Source organism: Taurulus bubalis (assembly GCF_910589615.1).
Source record: "Taurulus bubalis genome assembly, chromosome: 5".
NCBI classification, from domain to species: domain Eukaryota; kingdom Metazoa; phylum Chordata; class Actinopteri; order Perciformes; family Cottidae; genus Taurulus; species Taurulus bubalis.
Genome location: NC_136593.1, coordinates 5121416 through 5144517, shown reverse-complemented (window position 1 = coordinate 5144517; position 23102 = coordinate 5121416). Strand labels below are relative to the sequence as shown.

The 23102-nt window shown below is 42.4% G+C and overlaps 1 protein-coding gene across 1 annotated transcript in view; it reads right to left on the bottom strand.

Moving 5' to 3' along the window:
- Nucleotides 1–22679, bottom strand: part of LOC306736602 (plasma membrane calcium-transporting ATPase 2-like) — a gene marked incomplete at its 5' end in the record, with an annotated part of 55174 nt that extends 32495 nt beyond the window's left edge. The window contains 6 exons of the mRNA XM_079218254.1: nucleotides 3806–3841; nucleotides 7598–7723; nucleotides 9237–9362; nucleotides 9779–10036; nucleotides 11000–11197; nucleotides 22484–22679. Of these exons, the coding sequence (XP_079074380.1) occupies nucleotides 3806–3841; nucleotides 7598–7723; nucleotides 9237–9362; nucleotides 9779–10036; nucleotides 11000–11197; nucleotides 22484–22679 (940 nt within the window). The remainder of the gene's footprint in view (nucleotides 1–3805; nucleotides 3842–7597; nucleotides 7724–9236; nucleotides 9363–9778; nucleotides 10037–10999; nucleotides 11198–22483) is intronic.
- Between the last annotated feature and the right edge of the window lie 423 nt (nucleotides 22680–23102).

Below are 23102 nucleotides of genomic sequence, written 5' to 3'. Positions count from 1 at the left end.
TCGCTTCAGCCAAAAAAACATCACGCCACTTGTTTGGATCAGTTGGGTCACATTCATCAGAATAGAATACATGAGTGGGGATGTGTGTGTGTGTGTGTGTGTGACGGGGGGAAACAGTTTAAATCCTGCACTCGCTCTCAAAAACAAGGAGGCGTTGTTTTGTTTTTGTGCTTTCTAAAAAAAAAACACCTCCCGCACAGATGTTTCAAATTAAAAGCCTTCCAGCAGTTTAAAAAAAAAAAAAAAAAAAAAAAAAAAAGGACAAATACCACCTTTTCCTGGAAGGCTTTTAATGTGAAACATCTGCAGGAAGTTTCGTTAATGCTAATTTAACAGTTAGAGAAAAAAAAAAAGAAAAGTGAAACAACAAGGCAACAAAGAAGTGGCTTGAGGGAATGAACACAGTATCGGTGTTAAAGGAGAAAGTGAGAGCAGCAGAGCGGAGAGGTGACATGACCTGCTGGACCGATTCAATCGCGTTTTCTGAGTCGCTCTTCTTTAACTTGTTGTCCTGCACACCAGGAGTGATCTCACCACTCTGCTGCTCTCCTTACTCTTAACACTATTATTGTTTCCGTTCCGTTATTTCGTCCAGTTGCTTCTACGTTGCCGTTATTTCTACCGCTGTTGCGGTCCTTATTTCCTGCACAGATGTCTCTCTGTGAAAGCGTTTCAGAAGTCAAAGAGCATCATTAGTTGATTTAGAAACCAGCCCGTTTACGGGGAAAATTGACTGGCAGACGTTTTGATGAATGATTTATTGTTTTGAAATCGTGTTTTGTGAGGCGTTGTTGTTGTTGATAGTAAACAGAATATCTGTGGGTTTTAGTTTGTCGAATTTTGATTTTCGAGATGTCGAATTGGGCTTCATGAAAGAGTGACGGGCGGATCGATAGTCAATGAAAATAATCCTAATACTCCCCTTTTGCTGTTAGGCTTTTATTTACAGTGATGGGAAAAACAGGAAAGTAGAAGCGTGACTAACCAGCTGTGCGGGTTCGATTTAAAGATGCATTCATCGTTTTTTGGAGGGGAACTCCACCGCAAACTGACGGAAACATAATATGAAGTAAAAACCGCCGCTTGCTTTTACATCCAGCCGGCACAAAGAAATATCAACAACTCATTGAAGCAACAAAAAAAAAATAAAAAAGATGATGGTGGAAATGTTGTTGTTGAAACTAAAAACATACAGAAACCAAAACGGAGTTTAAAGTGGCGAATGAGCAGTGGTGGAATGAGACTGTACATTAACTCAAATACTGCACCCAGGTTAGAGTTTGAGGTACTTCTACTTTAATTGAGCATTTTGATTTTATCCAACTTTATACTTCTACTCTCCTAAATCTCAGAGAAATATTTTACCTTTTACTGAACTCCATGTGTTTTACAGGTTTAGTTACTTTTCATATTACAGTTATTAATCCCCTTCCTGTCCAGTGAGAGTCTCTTCCAGCACCTGCACATGTGGTGATTTTGAATTAAATTCAATAAGGCGTTTCTTTTATGGGTTGAGAAAATAATCCGCCCTCTTGAGATACATAAACGGGGCAGTTTTCCTCATCTGATTTTTACAAACATGATAATTTTATAGATTAAACTACAAAACAATATAAAAAAGGAGTCCAAATCCGCGCAACCTTTAACATAAGAAAATGCAACACATTAATGCAGCAGTAATATTAATCCAGAAACATCATATATGTATATATATATAAAAATAAAAAAAGTAAAATACATTACTGCACAATCAATACTTTTACATTTCACTCTCAAAGTAAATTCCGCTGATCATCACTTGCATACTTGTAATTAAGTGAGGCGGTGAAAGTGGAGTATCTTCACAGTGTGGTATTAGCACTTTTACTTAAAGAGCAGCTAAGCCCCCAAAGCACCTTTTCCAGTGGAAACCAATGTACGTGGGGAATTAGTAGTGTTGTTAACACGGGTTCACCAGATTGTGCAATGTGCTCACGGCTTCATTTCAAGTCAATAAACAGGAATAGAAGGCGTGTTGTGCTTTGATTGAAATACCTTTTAGTGTAGTTACTCTTCAAGTAAAGGACCTGAATACTTCTTCCACGACTAAAAGGTGTTCCTGTGTGTTTTTAGTGGAGGTCATCTGTGACTGCAGCGCTGCCAATTATTTCTGTGTGCAAAAGTGTGATGAGCATCCAAGAGCAAGGAGTGTGTGTGTGTGTGTGTGTTTTCTGTGTACATCAAGAAGCATTCTGTCCACAGCAGATGCTCGAACCGTGGGAGGTCGGGAGGAGGGGAGCGGTGTGTGTGTGTGTGTGTGTGTGTGTGTGTGTGTGTGGTGAGGCAGCTTGCAGAGGAAGTTGGACATGTGTTGGATCACACGGGACATTGAGGACGGATGGCTGGTCGAGTTTTGGAGGTTGGAGCGATGACGTCATCGACACACACACACACACACACAGCAGTCAAATCCCTCGGATGTTAAATATTGAGGGGAAGCACCGAGGGAGCGCTTGATTTCGCCACGGCGGCGCCCGTGAAGGACGCCGTGGAGGTCAGACTGGCAGCCTCAGTGGCGGAGCTACATTTGTGGAGCGCGATGGGACAATTTGGGTTTCATGCAAGAACATCAATTACATTGTGTAGAGAAATTATTCTCAAAGAATAATTGAATTTGTGCAAATAAAATGTTATATTGAACTCAATGAATATACTTTGTGTTATATATTAACAACCTCAGCACACAGTGATAGCCTCTTTCACGCTCCCTCAAAGCAGATCAGGCTGTTAATGAGGATATTATTATATCGTAACCTAGTTATCTCGATAGTAACTAGCTAACAAATACGACATCGCAGAATTAAGCTGAGTGGCTTTCATCTTTCACGACAAAGAGAATTTCCATTAAAGTAGTTCCTTTAAAATAACATTAAGTGTGACGCCCTGATCTCAGGTTAATATTTATATAACTAGCTGACTTACTAGATACCATCAGCCACACTAGGGTGCCAGGTAACAATTATTACAAGTCTATAAAGTCAGAAAATAGAAATGAAAATGTCCAAAAACCCAACTTGACAGTAATAATATGTATATAAACATCATAGAAGAAATAGAAAGACAGCAAAATATTCACATTTGAGAAACTGACCAGTTAAGTTTTGACATATTAGCTTCAAACAACGACGACTGACAATTAACTGGTAATAAAACAGCTTCTGATTCATTTTAAATCAACTGGCAAACCAGTTCAAAATGAAATAAAGGACAGAATAATAATTTCCTAGACTCAGATTTAAAGTCACAGTTAAAGTGAATTGTTTTTAACTACATTTTCATTCTTTGGCAGCTTAGCTGGCAATCAAAACAAGTTGGTTTAATTAGCAAAGGACTAAAAGAGTGAGAGAGTGATTTTTGTGTGCCAACGGGAATAATATTAAACACACTCACTCAGAGCAAAACGCATACTTTAGTTCCCTCAAATTAAATTAGTCTCGAACAATTTCTCCACTAAATAAGAATGAAAGAATTTGCCATGTGCTCAAACCGTCCCGGCACGCGCTCAGAGTTTAAAAAGGCGGAGCTATGATCACCAGGAACGCTGTGATTGGCTGTCAAAGACTTGAAGGTTGAGAGTTGCACCCTTTTACAGGTAAAGCAAGGCGAGAGAACGTCCCCTTTATACAGCAGAGAAAGAGAGAGAGAGAGAGAGAGAGAGAGATGGACTGGACACTCCCCTCCTGCCGCTGAGTGGAGGGTGAGGAGGGGGTGAGTAACAGGAAGGATGGAAGGACAGAGAGGACAGATGGATGAATGGAGGGGTTACCTTTGTTGCGATTTTCGGGGGGTCCTTGTTTTTTACCTGTTCGGACAGAGAGAGAGGGCGGAATGCTGATAAGATGGCTCAAAAGAAAAATAAGATCAAAACAAACTGAGGGAGAACACAAAGTTCAAACTGATAGAAACCCGTGTGTGTGTGTGTGTGTGTGTGTGTGTGTGTGTGTGTGTGTGCAGGAATGGACCAATCAGAGGAGAGAGACACGCCACTTTCTGCTGCGGAGACATAAATAAACGTTTGATTCGGGAATTTGATTGATCGTTAAAACAATGACGTCTGAAACTATTTTACATTATTGGTTTGATTCACCACAATGTTCTGTGTACTTGTACATCAGTTGTACACACACACACACACACACACTGGTGTATAATGCAGTCGTTACCTTGAATTTAATTGATCAATAATCCAATTCAACATACGAATATATTTCTAAAATCAGGTTTGTTGTGATTGTCGCAGCACAAAACAATTTAGCCGTTTTCAATAAAGAAAAACACACTTTCCAGAAATGGAAATGTTTGTCCGCCATTTTGAATTGGACTAAAATATATCAACTCCTATTGGATGGATTTTCATGAAGTTTGTAACGACACGTTCGTGTATATATTCTGCAATTACAGACTCCTGTATGATGACGGCCTCTACAGCCATTGGTTGGAAGTTTGAGCACATGGTCGACATTCAAATGTGTCACCCCTGTGGTTAAAGGAATAGTTCACCCAAAAATAATATAAAATTGTACATATTACTCTCTCAAGGCACCCAAGAAAAGTTCTCTTTCGAATAGTGTGAAGGAGAGCGGAGCACGCGGATAAAGATAAATAGGGAGGTGAGAATGTACTGTATGCTTCTATTGTTTTTGGGTGAACTACTCCTTTAAGGTTCCATGAATCGGTCATCCCTGGGTCCGGTCTGGCAGGTGCAGCAGTCTCTCTCTCTCTCTCTCATTTATTAATTACCTGTCGTCTCTCTACCGTTGACCTTCTCATAAAAAGGCAGCAAATTCAATGATTGATCAACAATTATTTTTCCTACTTACATTTATTGTGGAAAGCTTTAGACAAAGCTCCGTTTTATCAAACGATGCGTGTACTGCTTCAGGTGGTGTTTACTTTGATGGATTCTGTTTACTTCCTTCTCTGCATAAATCTGAACTCTGATCGTTATCGCCGTCAGCTGTCATGTATTGATCAGATAAATGACAGGAGGAGGCCAGGAGTATTTTCCTCCGCAGGGGGCAAAATAACTTCCTGTTGCCCTAATATGGAGCTCTCTGCTTTTATTGTGAAAGGAGGTTTGGCAAGGTCAAAGCCAACAGACACACACACACACACACACACAAACACAGCTCTTTGTTATTCAGCTCGTGGTATGTGATTGATGACAAAGACTGAACTGCTGCAAGTGTGTTTGTGTGTGTGTTTGCACAGACACACACACACACACACACACACACACACACACACACACACACACACACACACACACACACACACACACACACACACACACACACACACACACACACACATCTGTAAGATAACCAGGAGGCGCGACTCCACACGAGTACATGGATGTGTGTGTGTGTGTGTGTGGGTTTTAATGTGTATTCCTGTGTGTTAAGTGGGCTGATGCAGCCATGCGTGACAGTAAAGTGCGCTGTCTGTCTGCCGTTACCAGAGACACACAACAGTGTGTGTTCTTGTACTTCTTCTGTCTTTGTGAGGACTAATTAAAGTTTCAGACTTTAAAATATTAAAAGTGAGGACCTTTTTGGAAAGCGTTCAGGGTTCAGGTTTGAGGATTACGCATCAGGGTCCTCACATAACACAAGTGTGAGACGCTGATATAAAGGAGCTTTTTTTTCTGCTCATTTTCAGTTTAATTGGAGTCGAATATTAAAAACTGGTCTAGTGGTCCTCCATTAGGAATTCGTTACTGGTTTGGATCTTTTTTAAACGAGTGACTTGGAGGCCGACATTGTAAACCCGAGCGCCTCTCTCTCCGCTGAGCTGGTACATTCAGCCGGTTCACAATGAATGCCTGACAAACTCAAACTTTAGCCAGTAAAACAAATGATCAGACAAAAACAAACTAAAGAAGAAAAAAAACATGAGTAAAAAAGGGGGTTAGCGTGATCACAAGCAAATCAAAAGCAATAGAGACCGACTGCAGAAGCCTGTTGGTTTACATCAAACTGCTCTGTGATAGTTTCGAGGATCATCGGGACTTTTTGAAGGGTTCCACTTCAAAAAGCCACTGTGTGTTAACAGAGGGACGTTTCGTACATTACATCACTGCCAAATCGATACCTCAGTACAGCGGCCATAAACTACCGTGAATAAATGAGACCAGGACGGAGCGTTTCTTTCAGGCGACCGACCAAACAGATCGGGATTATTTTGTCTTTTTTCCAGGTCTGTGTGGACTGAAATATTCACAATGATGCAATAACAATCTAAATGAATTACAGTAAAGCTTTCCACCTATTAATTATTCAGTTTACAATAATAAAAATGGAAGATTAACCCGCAACATTATTAATAATTTAAAACAATAACTCCTTGATTTTAGACTGAACAAAAGCAGCGTCTCGTTTTTTAAACTTCACTCCCACGACTTACTTGAAAACTCTCATTTGACTCGGTCTCCAGTTTACTTTTTATGTTTCCAACTGAATAAATAAAAGCACCGTAAAAGTCGGGTTGTACGCCGCTACTACCTTCGGTCAGTGTCACCATTTGCTCCCCACTGTAGCCAGCTGGGGCTCATGCTAGTTCCGCGCCAACTTCCGCTAGCTCTCCGCTAACTCTCCGCTAGCTCCCCGACAACCACCGAAGTCTGCCCAAGTCTACACCCGACTTTGGCAGAGGGGACGCGGACAGTAGCAGCAGCAGCGGGGAGCTAGCAGCAGGAGCGGGGAGCTAGTAGCAGCGCTAGCTAGCACTGCTACTAGCTTGCTACAGCGGGACACTGACCGGAGGTAGGAGCGGCTTGTAACCCGACTTTTACGGTACCATATAAAATAAATAAATTAAAAAGAGAACTTAATGGTCACATACATATTGGGATAATTCAGTTTAACAAGAATTGGAACATGAGCAGATATATTCTCTCTCTCAGGCAAAGTCTTGTAAGCTCGTCATGCCAACGTCAGCAGCTCACAGTAATTACAAATGACGCCACACTACAAACTCTTTGGATGCAGAGCGGATCACGTACTACAAACCCCATTCACACCACTTCCACATGTGGAGAGATCCAAACCCTCGACAGGCCTGCTTGTGCCTCGTTCTGCTGTCTGAGCTACGATTGGACAATCGCCGTTATAGGGGAGGGGTTTAGCGAGAACGGCCAATTAACAAAAGGTGCCGTTCGTACACATCGGTTGTGTTAGGTGTCCAGCAGATATGACCACTACCGGTGAACTCATCCGTGGTCTCATTTATTCACTTTAGTGATCTGTTGAAGCTCACTAATGTTGGAATACTGCAGTTGGACCCTTCAAACGGTCATCAGCTCGGACTGGATGAACTCTACCTGCTGACAGAGTCGGCTCGTGCGACAGGAGGAACTTCAAATCAACACCAGCGGATACAAAAACAAACGTGCAAATATTTCCAATCTGCACTGTTCAAACAGTAGAGTAGAAATATTCAGAAGCTGACACGATGATGGTTGTCTTTCTTTTTCTCCACACACTTCACACACTTAGTGTACTCGTATGACCTTCAACACTTCAGCGGCGAGTGAGCTCGGCTTTGTCTCGCGTCTTACTTTTCTTGACCTTCTTCTGTTCGTCGCTCTCGCTGGCGCCCAGCAGAGTAAAGATGATGCCGGTTTGAGAGTTGAGGCCGACGGCTGACACCACCATCCTGCCTGATCCCTCCATGACATGGGTCCCTGAGGAGAGATTTAAAGAACGGAGTCACAACTGGATCTTTTTTTTCCACCTCATGACTGTGTTTAGGTGCATCATCTTTTCTCCAGCTAAATATTTCCATACTTAAAAATAGACCCTGTCAACATTTTTGTGGTACTTTAGTATTGCAATTTTCTGATATTATTAACTTGTGGAGTTCCAAGGATCCATTTTAGGGCCACTGCTTTTTAATCTTATAGTATGTTACCACTTCGTAGGTCATAAGGAGACATGGCGCACCTTTCTATGCTAATAACACACATCGTTCTTTCTATGCTGATATTACGCATGTTTATTTCTATGTTAAAGACACACATGTTTCTATGCTGATGACACATGTTTCTATGCTGATGACATGCATGTGTATTGCTATGCTGATGACACACATATTTCTTTCTATGTTGATGACAAACATGTTTATTTCTATGCTGATGACACATCTTTCCATGTTGATGACATGCATGTGTATTGCTATGCTGATGACACACATGTTTATTTTCATGCTGATGACCCACATAAATCTTATGATGACACAGATTCTCCATTGATTCAATGGTTGCTGTTTAAATATATCAAACGTAGAACCTGGATGTGACAAAACCTTTTGCTCAACAAGTATGAACCAGATTATATTTAGTTAGATTAGTTATGATGGTCAGAGAGAGAAACTAGGGGTGTCAGATTTCATGCTTTTGACGGGAGTGAACAGCTTAAAGATTCTGTCTCACGTCGTCCAAACAAACTTTGAATAATAGAGAGCCAAACCTTGAATAAACATAAGACAAAAAAAGTTACCTCTAATGTCTGAATGTCACACTAAGCCCATAGTTCAACACTAAGATGGTCGTTAAACATTATAGAGGCGACATTACAGAGACACAAACAAAAATAATTCTCCAAAGTCATGAATGTTGAGTTTTGCCCCTTTCGCTTTGCTCTAATAATTTTGCATCTGTTGAGATTGAATTGTCCCCAAATTAGCATGTATATACAGGTTTAAACATGAGAAAACCTGCTTTTCATTGCCAGTTAGCCTTTCTGGAATTTTGCCTGATGGGTTACGTTCAACCTCAAGAACGCCAGGAAAAAGCCAGATGTTAGTAGATGTTAGTGGGGGCTTCGGGGATTGAACAGGTTAATTATATTCAAGTTATGTGATGTCTTTTCTGCCCCCATAAACATGAGTCTCCAACTCTTTTCCTTTGTATCTTTGTACCGTCTTATTAATTAGCTTGCCAGCTACCTGAGTTGCAATAACTTGTATAAAATGCGAGATAGAAATACCACTTATCCTAACAACTGGTTCCCTCTGATATGGATTTAATGCATATTGATTAGTTATGAGACCTGATTCCACATCCTACTTCAGAGGATTTTCCTTCCAGGCAAGAATCAAACAGTGAATATGTGTTTGTTTAAGGGTCGTGAATATCATTAGAACCAACAGAGAATCATCAGTGTTGGTCAATGTCAAGACACTGAGCAGGCACTCACCGGACAGCAGCATGGGGTCCTTCTCCATAGACTTTCGGACTTGATCGGACTCTCCAGTGAGAGAGCTCTCGTCGATCTTCAGGTCGTTGCCTTGGATCAGGATCCCGTCAGCGGGCAGCAAGTCTCCTGCAGGCGCAGAGGTCAAAGGGTGAACTTCATTCATTTATCCAAACAGCTGCAGTGAAAACACATGCTCGCTCTGAGATGACTGCAGCAAGTCCTCTCATGCTCTGATCTAGGCTGAGCACCTAATGCTAAAAACAGACTTATCGTTATTGAGGAGTATTATAGATCCAGGAAATCCAGAACCACGCTCATGTAGACGGTGAGGCTTCAGACCAAAGTTTACCAAAAAGATAAATGAGGTCGCACATTGCCAAGATTTTCTTTCCTCCCTCCTAAACAGGTAATTATAATGCATCACTTTCAATGAAAGTGAAAACTAAAGCTGTGCAACATCCAATAGTAGTAGAGAGCTTAAATGACCATCTAGTCATAGACATCACAGACTGGATATTTCAGTCTGGTGTCTGGTCTCGTACCATATTTGATCTGAGCGATGTCTCCCACCACAAGCTCGGCCACAGGGATCTGGATGACCTGGCCTTTGCGGATGACGGTGAACTTTTGCTCTTGCTCGATGCGACTCTGCAGCCCGCGGAACTGCTTCTCCTTGGACCAGTCGTTGAAGGCCGTCACCAGGACGACGATGGCGACCGAGAACAGGATGGCGGCGCCCTCGATCCAACCGGCCTGGGACTCGCCCTCGTCCTCGACGCCACCGGCAACCTCGCCGCATGCTGAGAGAGGACGAGTTGAATCAAATAAATATGTGCTCAGGCAAAACAGACTGAGCAGCTTTGTCAAACTAAAGCTGCGCAACTTCCAATAGAGAGCAACAAACACAATGCACAAACGTTTTAACGTAATCTTACATTTGTATACTTTCATTTTATGCTAATTATTACCATTTGTTAAAAAAAAAAAAAAAAAAAAAAAAATTATCAATTTTCTGTTGGTTCTTGAACATGGAAAACAGGCAGAGGTCAAAGGTGAATAGAAAAAAAAATTAATGAATGAATACAAATAAATGAATAAGTATATACATTTATTTTTATTTGGATTTACTTATATATAAAAAAAAAGAATAAAAGTAAATCCAATACATATGTAGGAATACATATAATAAATGATTATATATATATATATATATATATATATATATATATATATATATATATATATATATATATATATATATATATATTCATTATGATTTTTTTTTTCCATTTACCCATCATTATTATAATTTGACCTCTGCCTGTTTTCCATGTTCAAGAACCAACAGAAAATGTATAAATATTGGAATGTCTTTTATCAACAAATATATATATATATATATATTTAGAGTAAATAAGAGTGAGTAAATGAAATCAGATTAATATAAATATTTAAAAAACTAACGTAAACAATTAATATATAAAAATGTAATTACAATTTAAAAATGCAATTAAAAGTTAAATACAAAATAATAACAATATATTCAAAAAAATATATGATTTATTTCCCCAACATGAAGGTCTAATTAGTTTGTCTATAATTGTATTGGTCTTAAAACATCAACTAAAGATAAATACCCATCATGTGTTTTAATATCAGAATATAAAATCCCCCAGTTTACTTAAGTCTCCAAAACTACCCACACAAAAATACATAACATAATAGCATCTCCGCTCGTGTCTTTTCGTTCCGACTGTACCGACCTTCACTGTCGCCCCCTGGTGGATGGTAGAAGGACAGGCCCAGCGAGATGATGGCAGCGATTTCCAGAATAATGAGCGTGACGTCCTGCAGCGCCTCCCACACCAGGGCAAGGAACGACTTGGCCTTCTTGGGGGGGATGAAGTTCTGGCCGAACGTCGCGTGACGTTTCTCCAAATCCACCGGGTTACCAGACAGACCTGCAGATGTGAACGAGGAACATTAATAATCACATCAATATAAAAAGCCTTTTTTTTTTTTTTAAAGGCCACGCTTCATGTTCTTTTGAAAGGAACATCCAAGGCCCTCCGAGTAAAATAAATAATTCAATAAGTCAAATTCAAACACAAGACAAAACATGACAAATGATTTTCAGGTGTGTGGATAAAAGCTAAGAGCACAGTGTGTGTATGTACAGTATATCATTGTACAACTACTCAAAAAAAGGCAATACATTAAATTCAAGGAAGAAATGACTCCAACCTACTGATGTATGGAATTAAAAGTACAATCCTTGGATTCATTAAGCGCCGTGTGTGTGTTTTCTCTGCTTGCTGACTCCTCCATTATCTAATGACTCATTACATTTGTGGTTCAAACTGCATCCAGCAAGTGTGATTATCTCACTGCAAACGGTAGCTGCGAAGGCAGAACGTGCTCTATGGTTATGAAAGGATTTCACAGAAGTCCATAAACAGTAGTTTTGCAACATGACCTACTTTTGTTGCCATGAAAGACTGCAGTGTTTCCATATGCAGTATTTATTTGGGCGACTCACCAACGCAGATTTGTTCCACCCAAAGAAATTATGCATTTTTCTTATTCCCTATTTTCCTCCTTGCTGTCTGGAGATTCATTAAAAAAATTAAATGAACTAAAAAAAAAAAAGTCAGGCAAATGGTGCATTCAGGTGCAGCCACACGGATGGTAATAATGAGGTTTCCCACTGATCCCTGTGTGTCGCTCCCCAGGTCAACCAAAGTGAAAAGTTAATTTCACTGACTGATCATTTAGAGGCTTGAAAAGCTAAAATTACATAATTTCATCAGAAAGAAAATATTATTTGAAAAAAAAGAGCCTGAAACAGAAACTAGAGCGTCACGTTTTCATGTATAAATAGATGAATAAAAACAATAAAAGTGGAATAAGTGTGTTTCAATAGATCGGTCACAAGATGTCTACAACTAATTAACGAGCGAGTCTGGCGTTTGTCTTCCTGTCGCTCTGCAGACGCATCGTTTACAATCGGCTGCTCTCTGAAGACCAAACATCATCTGTGAGTTATTGATTCCAGAGCTGCGACTGTCGCTTTCCAGCAGTGACTCATGTCCGAAAAAAAAAGACAAAAAAGACAGCGACAACAAAAAGATCTCTGCGTCGACCCGGGTGGAAACGCTGTTGCTTTCGTTGTTATTATGATGATGAAAACTGGCTGAAAAGCTCATCTTTTTGCAGTTTATTCATCATTAAACAATCAACAGGTCGTGTTTATCTTCACTCTCTATTGACGGAGAGGTTTTCTGAGCCCTCGTTAGCTTTAAATTCAGCACACGGTGTTTATTTGCAGCAACTTCTAAGAGCACGGGGACGAGAACTCGTTTCACCGCTTCCTTTTTTTCATTAAATCAATCTGAGTGTTTTTCAGTAAAAACCTGAAAATCCGCTGTGTGGGCAGCAACATGGCTGCTGTGGATTCTTGGTGGAATTGGGAGATGTGCAGTGGAGCGTGATCTGAATGTCAACACGTTTCTGCCTTCATGTGTTTTAACAATGGCCTCTCGTTCCTTCCTCCTCTAGCGGTTCCTCTCCTCCTCTTCCTCAATAGCCGCTCTCTTTCTTTGGACGCAGTAATCAGGTAAACGTACTTGATAATAGCTTCTGCCATTTTGAGTATTAAGCAGTTTCCTCGTCATGTCATCTTAGTTAAAATAATCCTTTACCTTAAAAGACAGAGGAAAAGGGATGAGATGAGAGTAGTGGAAGTGATGTGAAAGGACACAAGGTGAGGTGTTGTGATCGTCAGATGAGATGAAAGAAGACGAGGTGGTGTAAAAGGAGAGGAAGTGAGATGAGTTTAAATGAGATGGAGGTGAGATGAAGTGAGAGGACATTACGAGACTGACTGACGTGAGCTGAAAGGAGTTGAGGTGTCGCGAGTGACATTAAATTAGATGAGACCATTTTAGGCCGGATTAAATTAGGTGACGAGGGTTTAAACGAGCTGATGTGAGACGAGATGAGATTAACTGAGATGAGGTGAGAGAAGATGACGAGGCAAAAGAAAAAAAAGGGTGAGATGAGAGGAAGAGATGGTACATGATATGAGGGGATGAAAGGAGCTGAAGTGAAGGGAGAAGATTGAAGTGGTTCTGGGTGAGAATGAGACAAAGTGAGAACAGTTGAGATGCAGTGAGAGGAGTTGAAGTGGTGATAGAATGCAGCGAGAGGAGTTGAAGTGGTGATAGAATGCAGCGAGAGGAGTTGAAGTGGTGATAGAATGCAGCGAGAGGAGTTGAAGTGGTGATAGAATGCAGCGAGAGGAGTTGAAGTGGTGATAGGATGCAGTGAGAGGAGTTGAAGTGGTGGTAGGATGCAGTGAGAGGAGTTGAAGTGGTGGTAGGATGCAGCGAGATGAAGTGGGGATAGGATGCAGGGAGAGGAGTTGAAGTAGAAGTAGGATACAGTGAGAGGAGTTGAAGTGGAGATATAATACAGTGAGAGGAGTTGAAGTGGAGATATGATGCAGAAAGGAGTTGATGTGGTGATAGGATGCAGTGAGAGGCAATGAAGTGGAAGTAGGATACAGTGAGAGGAGTTGAAGTGGAAGTAGGATACAGTGAGAGGAGTTGAAGTGGAAGTAGGATACAGTGAGAGGAGTTGAAGTGGAAGTAAGATACAGTGAGAGGAGTTGATGTGGTGATAGGATGCAGTGAGAGGAGTTGAAGTGGAAGGAGGATACAGTGAGAGGAGTTGAAGTGGAAGTAGGATACAGTGAGAGGAGTTGATGTGGTGATAGGATGCAGTGAGAGGAGTTGATGTGGTGATAGGATGCAGTGAGAGGAGTTGATGTGGTGATAGGATGCAGTGAGAGGAGTTGATGTGGTGATAGGATGCAGTGAGAGGAGTTGATGTGGTGATAGGATGCAGTGAGAGGAGTTGATGTGGTGATAGGATGCAGTGAGAGGAGTTGATGTGGTGATAGGATGCAGTGAGAGGAGTTGATGTGGTGATAGGATGCGAGATGAGGTGCGGTGGTATGAAATGAAATAAAAGGAGGCAAGTTCAGGATATTTAAGAGAGGAGGCCATCTTCGGCGACATCGTGTAATTTGAGCTGAGAGATGTAAATAAATATAATCTTCAGTATTTACTCGGCACCACAGACAAGTGTACCTGAATAAACTTGTGTGTAAAAGCAGCAGCAGCGCCGCGTCTGAGTACCTCTGTGGTTTAGAGCAGAAGCAGAAACATGACACGCTGGCGCACAAACAGAGATTTTAAAAATACACCGGTTGTCAGAGTCATCAGCAGCGATCTTTCATCACGCCGCGGTTTAGTTCAAAGATGGGTTTGATCATTCTGAAGCCGGTGATTGGCGCTGAAAGCTCCCGTCAAAACTAAAATAAAGAAAAACAAAGCACCTTTACACGCGGTTTGATCGATAAAAGTCTGTTTTTGTGTGGTTTGTTTCCCTCCTTCTGGTTTAATGCTGCGATTGCGGCGGTTTCATCTGGCGGCGGCTCGGTGTGTTTGTCCCCGTGGAGACGCAGATTAAAGCTCTGCGATGATGTTCCAGCAGTCGGCCGCACACTCGCCTGTCACAGATGTTTATAAAATGCAGCTTCCAGCAGAAATGGACTTCATTGGTCCAAAACGAGGTCTCTTCCAATGCACGGCTTTTATCAGCCGACACGCAGCCTCATCTTTTACCGCACGGAGCTTTCGCTTTCATTCATTCTGCCTCTGACTGATGACACGACAGCAGAGGGGATTAATGTCCACTGTCATTGTTCTGAATGTTTGATGTCCACCACAAATGTCCTCCATGTTGCAAACCAGCTTCCAGTTTGCTTTATTATCTCTACAAATCCTCTATCTTCGTCTCCGTCGTTTTTTTTTTAAATCATTCTATCGTGTTTTATCTTTTCGCTGGTGCGCCACAGCTGAACTAACAGCCACTGACACAAATGAGGCTAATGTCTTCGGCTGCGTCTGATCAATTTCAAGGGCCAAAACCAAAAGTATCAAGTGAGAAGATGCGCTCCGATAAAAACACAAAGCAAATGTCAGAGGCAGACTAGAGCGATGCCAAAGTTCAGTTGCAAGTTCTGCCTGGGGGGTCACGCAAAAAGACGACGAAGGCGCAACCTTTCAAGACGGAAACGATTCAATCTTTGGCCCAGAAATAACCAAAAACGTGCACACATTCTGAGGCTTTATGGGTCGAATTCACGAACACAAAGAACTGGAATTTCACAAAAAATATGAAATTTTAATTCAATCTGAAACGGCTGAGCAGCAGTTGTGGGGAAAAAGTGCAAATATAAAAATTGTATATACACAATTTGGATACCGTAAAGGTTGGGTTACAAGCCGCTACTACCTTCGGTCAGTGTCCCCGTTAGCTCCCACATGTAGCCAGCTGGCGCTCCGCTAGTTCCCCTGCTAACTTCCGCTAGCTCTCTGCTAGCTCCCCGACAACCACCAAAGGTAGCGGGACCAGCCCCGGCTCGACACCCGACTTGGGCAGAGGGGACGCGGGCAGTAGCAGCAGCAGCGGGGAGCTAGCTAGCGCTGCTACTAGCTTGCTACAGCGGGGACACTGACCGGAGGTAGGAGCGGCTTGTAACCCGACTTTTACGGTAATTTGTTTTTCTTCCATATTCATCAAATTAAAATCTGCCTCTCACTGTACACTAACAGACACTCACTTGTGTTATTATTATTATATTCATGTCCAGATATGTAACATGTAAATGTCTATAATTCGTCTAAAAGCATCCGACCCAACAGAATTATTCTCCTAACTATTCCCCTAAATAAAATGTTCTGCACTGATTTTTTCTGCCTCACTCGTCAGTGACTCTGATGTTTTTCCTTTGGTCTTCCTGACATCAGCCCTTTCACTCGGTTTAAAAATGCATGAAGATAAGTGGCGTAATAGCACGCAATGGTGTGCGGTGACACATAAATCACGCACATTAATGTGTACACACACACGTCACATATCTTTTAGCCTTCGAGCATCACATTTTCAAACAAATATAACCCTGCTGAAAAACAACACAAACAAACGTACAGCTGTGCTGAAGAAATTTTCAAAAAACCCCAAAGACTCTTTTCACCATCTGGATGTGCAACTATTCGGTCCTCTGCACCATAAATAAGATTCATCACCAGTTGCAACGATATCTCCTCTCCATGAAGCTAGACATTACATATACGCTTCTCCGTTGTGTAAACCACAAATATAAACACATTTTGTATGAAAATATAAAATACTGAAAAGCTTTTCAGTGGAGGCTCAGCTTTGACTTAATACAAAAACTGAGGCTAGAATACACCAACGACCAAAGGAAATAGACGGAGTACCAGATTATGAATTCATACTTCCTCAGGATGAGTCCTGAAGTCATCAAAGATCTTGAGACATTTAAAAAAATGAAATAACCAAACCACATTTCCTCTGGATTATCAAAATGAATTCTGTCTGGGCTGAGGGATTATTCCAGCGAGCCTTCGCGCCGTTTGTCGGCTCATCTGCAGTCAGACTTCTTTCTGCTTCTCTCACCGTGTTAACGGTGAAGTTATGGGGAAAACATTTACCCAGACAATACCTCAGACTAACTGGATGCCTGAGCTGTACAAATAGAACTGATCTTTAATATGAAAAAAACGACCTGAATCTCCTCAAATGTGCAGCGTCAAACGGCCCGTGAAAGCAAACTGACATGATCGAGGAAACATGGAGATGGATCTGATGACACAGGGTGTCTGTTGCAAAAGCCCGAAACACCCAAAAGACTCCAGGACACTGATGTCATCATCATCATCATCATCATCATCATCATCATCATCAGTGCCCATCCAGGTGAAGCATTGAGAACAAGAGTAGAGAAAAAGGGCAATAATCTCCGTCGTCTCGTTTACTCATGAAGGTCACAGAGGCATCGGCATCACATGGAGACCGCCGACCAGCTAAAAGTTCCTCGTAGTAACTTTAAAATTCTTAATAATAATAATAATAATAAAACGGCAGTGCGATTTGTATTGCAAGTGACGGTTGCTAAAAGAACATCAGATTCAACAGAAGAGTTTCATTTCCAGGCCATTTTCCAGACACTCGCGTCCTCAGCTGCAGAGTGACGCAACGACTGAGCTCCATAAAAATCCTCAGGCGAATAAAACTGAAGCCATTTACACAACACATTTACATATATTTCATATTTGTGCTTCTCGGGCTCTGTAATTGACTGGCGGGCCTCGCCTCTCGCCCCAATGTCAGCTGGCCCTCAAGGAGACCTGGGTTTAGCTAATGGATGGGGGGGGATTTTTGGATTTCTCGACTCCAGATAATAACTTATTTTAGTTCACTGTGCGAGACGTGAAGATCATTGCATGTCTTGGTGTTTTTCTCCCTCTTGCTGATCACTAAGACGAGCTTTCTACTTGAACTGGCAGAGACATGGATGACCTGAGGCTCTGTGCGCGTGTGTGTGTGTGTGTGTGTGTGTGTGTGTGTGTGTGTGTGTGTGTGTGTGTGTGTGTGTGTGTGTGTGTGTGTTAGTTACAGTGAATGAGACTCGGGTCACGCAGCTCAAGCTGAATCTCAGATTGGTTGCTGACTTCTCACACCACGGAGCTGGAAGGGATCCGACACGCCAGCAGGCCGAGAAACCTCTGAACCTTCCACTGTGTGCGTGTGCGTGTGCGTGTGTGTGTGTGTGTGTGTGTGTGTGTGTGTTTAAGAACTAGTTGACAGCTCAGGTTTAACCCTTACAAAATAATTTGCTCAGTACATATCTTGGTCGCTGTGCTTAAAGAAGAACATTAAAGAGATCTTTATTGTGTAAAAAAACAAACCAGCATCAGTTATAATTGTCTTACATCACTAAATCCTCTTGTGGGCTGTTGCTCGTAAAAAGAAAAAACGCGTGAGGACTTTCTTGAACCCGTGTTCTGTCGTCGTCGCTGTTCATTAGCTGAGCGGCGGAGACATGAAGGAGGAAAGTCTCTGCGGACCAAACTGACTGATCGTCTTAGCGGCTCCGCGTCGTTACACTTGGTTCTGAAACAACAACTTAATTGTTCCGTAAATCCACCGGAAAAAAAAAGATCTGCTCCTTTTTTAAGTATTTAGACAAGATAAACACAAGATAATGGTGCTAATGCTGATGGGAAATGGACCTGCTATTTTAGTCGTGTTAGAAAGCTAAGCTAAGCTAGCTTCCACTTTCTCACAAATGTTGAATATTGTGAATGAAACTCAAAGTCCCAGTCTGGTAGAAGCGCAGTGTGAAACACAAAGCCTTGTTTAGGTTAAACCTGGGTTAATATGTTAGATTAGGCTGAGCCTATGGAGGGTGACGAGCCTGTATGGGGTAAATTACACGTCAAAGACAGTTGGAGCGCAAGAGCCTGAATTGCATCAATTTCTTCTCAAAACAAGCCAAGAAGTATTGATCACGGCGCTTAAGATTCATGTATCTATCGGAAAAATAGAGCGAGATAAAGACAGAAGCTGCAAGCCACAAATGGCAGTTTCTACGCAGCTCTGTCTGCCCAGTTTGACAGGAAATCGTTCATAAATTCAGAATATATCTGGCGCTCTGATCTGGTCGTGCAGCGCTCTCACTAGTGCTCTGATGAATAAAGGCTTTTTTGTTTATCTTTATGCTGTTATTTAACCTTTTCTGAAGCGGTTACAGGCGTTAAATCAATACATTTTACTTGATGTTATGTTATTTGATCGTCACTTCATCTTCTTGGTTGTTGGTCTCACTCCTCAAACATCAGTATTATATTCCCATGATGGTTTCAATGCGTCCGCCCCCCAAATATCTGTACAAACGTCCACACTGAGCTTTTAAAATCTGCATAGATCTGATGACACTCAGCGACTGTTAAAATCCATTTTTAGCTCTGAGTCCTGGATGTTTGTCTGAAGAAACAAGCGCCTTCACGCGAAGGAATAAAAGTGACATGAAGAGACACAAAGAAGTCATCTCTCCGGTGACAGAACATAGTCAGAAATAGCCGTTTATTTTTAGGGCGGCACGCGTCTCTTCGTGGAGCTCTTTGTCACCGGGGTCTCGTTTGAATAAAGTTTTATTTTCCCCGGCTGTGTTGCCCAGAGGCCACGCGTCCTCTCAACATGAAGTACACAGATTTCATAAAATGATGAACCGGACGATCAATGACCTCCAAAGAGGCAACAGAAGGATCCATCGATACACATTAAGCAGCGGGGAGGGGCTGAGCCGTGTGTGTGTGTGTGTGTTTAGGATGTGTGTGTGTGTGAGAGAACAATGACAGTCAGCGGCTGATTTTACAGGCTGAAAGTGAAAGCAGCTGAAGAGGAAACGAAGTGATTAGCAGAGCCAGAACCGAGAGCTGATTCAGAAACACGGCTAAACATAACTGTGTGAAGTCGCTGACTGCGAACATAATGCTTCTGTTGCCGAGCTAGCACAGCGGCCATGTTTACACAGCGGCCATGTTTACACAGCGGCCATGTTTACACAGCGGCCATGTTTACACGACCACAAGGACGCAGATCAATGCGACGCGGGGATCAGATAAGCGGCGTGTGAAACCCGGGTTTCATGCAGGTTTCACTCCTGTGCCAGAGGCGCAGTGCTGACGTGACACCATCAGTGTTGTTGTTTTGAATGCTTATGGAATTGAGTATGGCGCACATGAGCAGCCAATTTGTCGCATTTACCGTTCTGTTCTGTCACCGCCTCTCCGAGTGATAGCTTTGAGTCGTTAGTGGCGGAGTCCGCCTCTTCTATCGCAAAGGAATACTAATGCAATAAGCCGACGTTGCCGCACACCGGACGTGTTGAACTGGTTAACTATGGGATGGCTTTTATTGTGAATTGCAGTCAGAGTAATCAAGGTCACGGCCGGTGTCGGTGTCAGAGGGTGATTTTTAATGACCTGCTGAGAGCGAGCCGTTTGATGAAGAGCTGCAGATGACAGACTCCACGGTGGCTTTTTGGAGAAATACCTCCGACACGTCAGCGGGGTAAACAAGTCCTCTTCTCCGCGCTGCGCACAGCGGGGAATCCGGCCAATTAAAAAAAAAAAAAAAAAAAGGTCAAAAGGCCAATTATTGACTTCCGTTTATTTCATCAAAACAACACGAGGCGATGAATGAGTTGGTTTGGCAAACAGATGCACCAGTTATTCTACGTCTGCTGCATTGGGTTTGCTGCCCCCAGTGGCCAACACAACTCGTGGTGGTAAAACGCACTTTTCCAGAGCTTTCAACCGTATCATACATCATAACAACCACTCTGGAGCTCTTAAAGCGGACACAGTGTGATAATCTACGACCCATTCAGCCAGTAAATGACATCCATCCAATGCTAAACTATAAATCAATTAAAGTGCTGCATCGATATAAATAAATGCAAATTAAAAAAAAAAAAAAAAGGGCTACTGCACAGATTTCACATGTCCAAGTTGGTTTACGACTCGTGGGTTTGTGCTTCAGCTTTCTTCTTCTGTGGCTCTGGAGTAAAGAAGAAGAAAGAGAAGAAGAAAAGAACTAACCCTGATGATGTCATAGTGATGTCATCGGGGGTCGTCCGAGCTTGAGCTTTGAGACGACACATTTTAAACTGAAAGCCTGCGTCGCAAATTGGAGGTGTGGAGTTTCAAAGGTTGCAAGGAAGGGCAGTATTCCAGCTGCATTATGGGAAATGTAGGATCCAGTGGGTTTTTGGGGGGCTTGTATCCGTCCCTCACAAGTCCGATACTTTCATGGAAGTATAAAATAAAAGGTAACTCAATGAATTGATGCTGATGAAGGACAACGGATTTAAACAGTCAGTCACTTAAACAGTCAGTTACAGTGTGTGTGTGTGTGTGTGTGTGTGTGTGTGTGTGTGTGTGTTGGCCTTTAACCTTGCATTTAAGTCCCCCCCCCTCCTCCCTCCATGCTGTGAAAATATAATTACAGTTTCTTCATTAAAGTGAGTAATTTCTTGCGTGGAGGACGCGACTACAGCTGTCCTCTGATTACTAAATGGAACAGAGCAATGATCTATGGAGCCATTAGGGGAACGGGCTGGAACTAATTTCAATCCTGGAATGGACCGATGGCTGCAAACACACACACACACACGGATCAAAAGATGACGAGAGAAACAACAAACAGCAGTGTGTCGGTCATTTGCTGGTCTCAGCGCTGACGGATCATCGATCTCCACAAAGTAAGGAGTGTGTGTTTGTATTATGACTGTTTAATGGTGCGCACACACACACACACACACACACACACACACACACACACACACACACACACACACACACACACACACACACACACACACACACACCATTGTTACTGGTGCATTGTCAGTGGCGGAAAGGAACTAAGTAGTCTACATTTACTCAAGAACTGTGCTTAAGTACCATTTCTTCCATTTTCTCCTACTTTACACTTCTACTCCACAACATTTGAGGAAAAAGTTGGACTTTCTATTCCACTACATTTATCTGACAACTTCAGCCGCTCTTTACTTTGCAGATTCAAATTAATATTACAAATATACTCAAACAAATCAAGAAATAAATAATTACTATAGGTTAAGATAAGACTTGATCATTGATCTGTTGGGGGATAACTTCACAAACTACCCAGGGGTTCATTAGGTAACCCCCCCCCCCCCCCCCCGCCCCCCTTTACCAGCTGATGTGCACACGAATGCATCACTAATCAATTAAGTGACATCAATGAAAGTGAGGGAATGAGGACGTCACAGAATTTTGAGGCAGCTCAATTAAAAAAAAAAAATACTGCAAAACTTGCACGAGCCGTTAGCCGACCAGTTGAATGACGCGAATGTTCAAACTAATTAACAAATAATTGGAGCGACTGACACACAATTAACTCTTTTGGGCGTCCGCTGCCGCAGTCGGCCGGTTGGTAAATAAACTTTAAACCCACGAACTCTCGTCCGACAGGACGACATTTAAATGAGCTCAACTGGGATTCAAACCATTGACCTCTGCATTGATTAATAGAACTGTACAAGGCCGCGGATCACTCGCTAGCCAATAACAATTAGGTTCCAAAACATAATTATTAGGCTATAATTAGGCTAATTATGAATAGGGCTAATTGAACTCACACACACAACAACAGGATATTGCGCTTGAGCTAAAGTAGGTGTGACAGAGCTGTGATGGAGATAAAAGGCCTGCAGGTGTTTTCTTTTCGTTTAGTTTCTTGGTGCGTTGTTGGAGGCGTCTCACCTTCTATGGGGGACGTTTTCAGGCGGCGGCAGATGCCCTGCACGTCTCCGTGCTTGTCCTGTATCTTGCTGACGGCTTCGGCGCTCCGCAGCTCCATCAGCTCCCTCAGGTCCATCACGGTCACCCCGAAGTCCCCGTCATGGCCGCCCTCTGCGACCGAGTTCCCCGCAGGGTGGTCCGCCGTGTTGTTGGACATGTCGGTCCCTCTTCACGGCAGCAGCGTAGTTGGTGTAGTTTTTATTCCTCGGAGTGTCTTTTTTTTTCCGTCTAGAATCGTATATTAGCGTTAGACTGGGCCGTCAGTTCACAGGAATTGTGGGTAGTGTAGTTGTGGCGGTGGAGATGAGCGCTGAGGTTAGCTCCTGACCCGGCCGTGCATGCTCCTCTTTGGGTTACCACGGAAACAGGGGAGTAAACATGTTCTGGTCCCTGCGGAGGAAACAAACAGAAAAACAGGCTTTAATGAAGCAGATCCAGGCAGGAAACGGTCTGAACGTCATCGTCAGAGAGATCAGCTCAAGATTTTCTACTAATTAATAGCAGAGAGACTAATTGGGCCAATTAGAGGAGAGCTTCTCGTCTCAGATTATTAGAGTCCACTGGACCACCGAGGTCGTTA